Source organism: Ruditapes philippinarum, unplaced genomic scaffold (assembly GCF_026571515.1).
Source record: "Ruditapes philippinarum isolate M1 unplaced genomic scaffold, ASM2657151v2 ctg350_1_1_1_1, whole genome shotgun sequence".
Classification (NCBI taxonomy): Eukaryota; Metazoa; Mollusca; class Bivalvia; order Venerida; family Veneridae; genus Ruditapes; species Ruditapes philippinarum.
Genome location: NW_026860384.1, coordinates 40,487 through 44,351, shown reverse-complemented (window position 1 = coordinate 44,351; position 3,865 = coordinate 40,487). Strand labels below are relative to the sequence as shown.

General features: G+C 33.5%; 1 protein-coding gene across 1 annotated transcript; it reads left to right on the top strand.

The window, feature by feature from the left end:
* Positions 1 to 527: 527 nt before the first annotated feature.
* On the top strand, positions 528 to 1,849 carry LOC132759854 (neuronal acetylcholine receptor subunit beta-2-like). Its single transcript, XM_060751714.1, has 2 exons — positions 528 to 1,121; positions 1,841 to 1,849. Exons 1-2 carry the CDS (start codon positions 528 to 530, stop codon positions 1,847 to 1,849), a joined length of 603 nt encoding a protein of 200 aa, XP_060607697.1.
* Positions 1,850 to 3,865: the final 2,016 nt, after the last annotated feature.

The following is a 3,865-nucleotide window of genomic DNA, read 5'->3' as shown; positions in this document are numbered from 1 at the left end:
ATGAAAGATGAAACAAACATTTTCACTTGCTAAAACAAGTCGCGGCTTCAAGAAGTAAGTTGTGGCCATTAGATAATATCCTTGCCACCAAGGAAACCAGAAAAGGATTTTTATTGTAAACACAACAATTATCTTCAAAAACGAAAAGGTTATATACGTACATATATGCTTTAATTTAATGACTTGTTAATAAAAATCACTGATGATGACAGAAGTAAAGTATAATTTTAAAGTATGATTAAAAGCATTTTAAAAGCGTTCACTAGCTATATTGTCGATGATAATATTAAATACACAGCGGGGACTCTTGAAAAACAGAAAATCAAAGTGTTATCATTAAAAGCGGATCCTTTGAAAGAGTGACGTAGTATATACATTAACATAATACAAAATGTCAGAAGGAAAGAAAACTTTACGGAGAGGAAATATGTTATATGTTTTTCAAAAGCAAATATTTATAACTGCTTCTTACGTTTGATGAAAACATGGAAGTTGCATATATTTTCTTCTGTATAGTTTGTCATATAATGATAGAAATTGGCCAGGGTAATACATTCTGGGAATATAAAAGACTTTATAGACATCTTGAGGAAAACTTTGACAAAACCATTAGACCAGTTATTAATCAGTCTAAGTCAGTTATTGTAGGAATAGACGTTAACTTACAGGCAATTCAAGGAATAGATGAAAAGGAACAGGTTTTACTGTCTACCATTGTTCTAGCGTGTAACTGGAAATATGAAACTTTGGTTTGGAATGAATCAGAATTTAATGAGATTAAAACAATGTATGTATCACCTGTAGATGCATGGATACCCGATGTTATTGCAGGTAATAGCTTTGACTCATTATACGTCCTGACAGAAAATCGCGCGGACATGTTACCAATTAAAGTTGAAAGTAACGGTGATGCACTATGGTATACAGGAGGAAACATCCGTACATCTTGTAATATTGACATCACTAACTACCCATTTGATGTTCAACATTGTACAATCGTGATTTCAAAAACTACTTCGGACACTGAAGTTCTCATTGATGCTTTACGTGATCAAGTTATAAGTGTTTTATATAAGGAAAATGGCGAATGGGCTTTAGAAAAATCAATTATTGAGAAAAGAGTGATTCATATATATATAACATTTCTTGATATAACTTTGACTTTTAAACGTCACTCGTTGTTTTATGTTCTAAACATTATAGTTCCCGTTTTCCTTTTGTCGTTTATGATCGTGTTGTGTTTCAAGTTACCAGTAGCGAGTGGAGAACGAATAAGTTACAGTATGTCTTTGCTCCTCACCTTTGTTGTGCTGCTGAATTTGGTCAGTGAGTCCATGCCTAGAGTTCCTAAACATATTTCATATCTTCAAATATATATAAGCTATCAACTGACAGTTGCAGTGGTGATAACATCCGTATCTATTATACTAATAAGGGCGACACACATTCACGACGATTCACAAAGCTCTAGCATTGTTTCCCGCTATAACCAGTGTTATAATCTTAGTAAGAGACGAAAACTTGTTACCTCTAGCCCTATTGAAGCAATAGAAGAAAATGAAGACATACGAAAAACCGAAAGCCCGCAACAAAACAACACTGATACAAAGTCAAACACGGTCACAAGAATTGGTTCCCCCGAGCGTAGGAAGCTTACTGTTCACCATATCGATGATATTCTATTCTTTGTTTTCATATCTTTGTTTTTAATCTCCACACTTTTGTTTATGGTGCTTGTCTTATTGTAAATAATTTTTAATTGAATATGTTTTCTAAACCAATGACAACATTATAGTGAAATGTGAGATAAAATTGCATGATTAATATTATTAATTTAAAGATTGCTTGATAATTTACTGGAAATGATAAAAAATTATGAATTTCATTCAAGATATATGGGTAACTGAACAACTTTGTGTATGAAAACGTGTATGAGAGCCGTAACCATCTTCGATTAACCAAGGGGCAAGACGTGATGTAGTTGCACACTTGATTTAAGCGAGCAATTTGGGTGGAAACTTGACAAAATGGCAACCCAGTCATTAAGTTTTGACAACGAGTAGCAAGAATTTATCTTAAATTCTGGTTTTGTATGTTTTATTTTATTTTCTTGATATGAAATTTATGTATGCATTTGTTAATTTTTTCATGTTATAATCGTAATTTAACGATCAGTATTGACGCATTCAACTTTCAATAAGCTAAAAATTTACGCGGTTTGTATATTACAATCCCCAAATGACGTCACATCCGGTTAGGAAAGTAACTCTTCCTCGACGCTTATCGCTTAAATGAAAGGGTTTATACAGTTATGATATTTCACTTGCTTTTAAAGTTTTGATCTAGGGATTCTTTATTTAGTTGTAAATTGCCTTGACTTTTTCCCCACCGGTGCCCTACTGAGTGTTCAGTGTGACAGTGACACATTTCAAGAAAAGGAGATTTAAAACTTACGGAAGATTTCGTCCGTTTTTAATTTGTATTTTCAGTCTTCCCTTCAAAAGACGACCAAAAGTCATGAAATATCGATAAAATATTGCCGTAAAAGGGTTATTATAATTTACATCAGAAAAAACAACAACTTGTTTGTAGTATGGGGACATGCAAATGAGATGTTGCACGTTTTCATTATCCTGTATATCAATCAAAACGAGTTTGCAGTTTTCGTGTTAATTTACTGTTTTAATGCTTCCGATGGATCACTTTTTCAACATATTAATTCATTTCATTGTTTTACCCGAGTAGCATCCAACGCGACAAAGTTAATTCGTTGCAATGACCATGAAGAAAGCTTTATTTATTATGACGCGTTTTCCAACTGAAATAATCTTTCATTCCGTTTCTACTTTATGTTATTCTTCTTTTTGAAACTTCAGCTTTGCTTTTTTGACAACTCACCATTATATTTCATAAAGCTTTTCCATTAACGAACTGAGAAACGTGCAATTTGTAGAAATACGCGACAGTATCATGGCTGTGAAGCAGGAAAAATAAAAGAACAAAGCAATGCACAGCAACATTACCCCGACAAACTTTAGTCTTACCGGGCTACCGCAAAGACACTCAGAAGGGCACCAAAAAGGCAGAAGAGGAAACAAAATTCTGAACATTGAGTGGTGATACCAATAGATAATAACAATTGAAAACTAAATAAAGAACCCCTCAAATGTCAAAGCCATATAAAACAATTTTAAAAGCCATTAAAATAACACAGCTGCATAAAAATGTCAAGAAAATATCTGTGGTTTCGTTAATTCCTTTGGCAGTTTTAGATTTGAAGGATAGGTTTGCAACCAGAAATGCTTGACGTAAAAGTCTGCAGCTAAAGTGCTCTTGAACAAGATATTTTTGTGTCTGGAAGATTTGTTTGGAGCTTGCAAACTGAAACATTTACGCAGTATTGACAAAATATTAATGTTGTCTTGTTTGGTGAACTATAAAGCTTTCAGCTGTGAATAAATGAGTGTAAAATCCGGCCTTGATTGTCCTTTGTCAAATCTCAAGATACCAACACGACCGGTTTATATCTTCATCAAATCAAAAGCTAGGAAGCTGAGACCTTCAACCGAGTGTAGCATAAACACTGCTTTAAGCGATATGCATATTTGCAAATTCCAAATTTACGTACCAACCAATTTTCCTGAACAAGATACGCGCAGTGTTGTGAATATGATAACTCGGTAGCCATTTTGTCAAGTTTGCAACCAAATTTCTCGCTTGAACCAAGTGTGCAACCGCATCACGTCCTTCCCTTGTTTTAAAATTGGTTTAGCCATATTTGTATTCAGAATTTTATTTATTTGTACATGTGTAAGTCAACATTACAATAATTTTAGATTTTGGCTGAAAGATTTAACAACTTAAC

Excerpts from the sequence above, each read along its gene's own strand:
- LOC132759854 (XM_060751714.1), top strand. The coding sequence starts at position 528 with ATGATAGAAATTGGCCAGGGTAATACATTCTGGGAATATAAAAGACTT.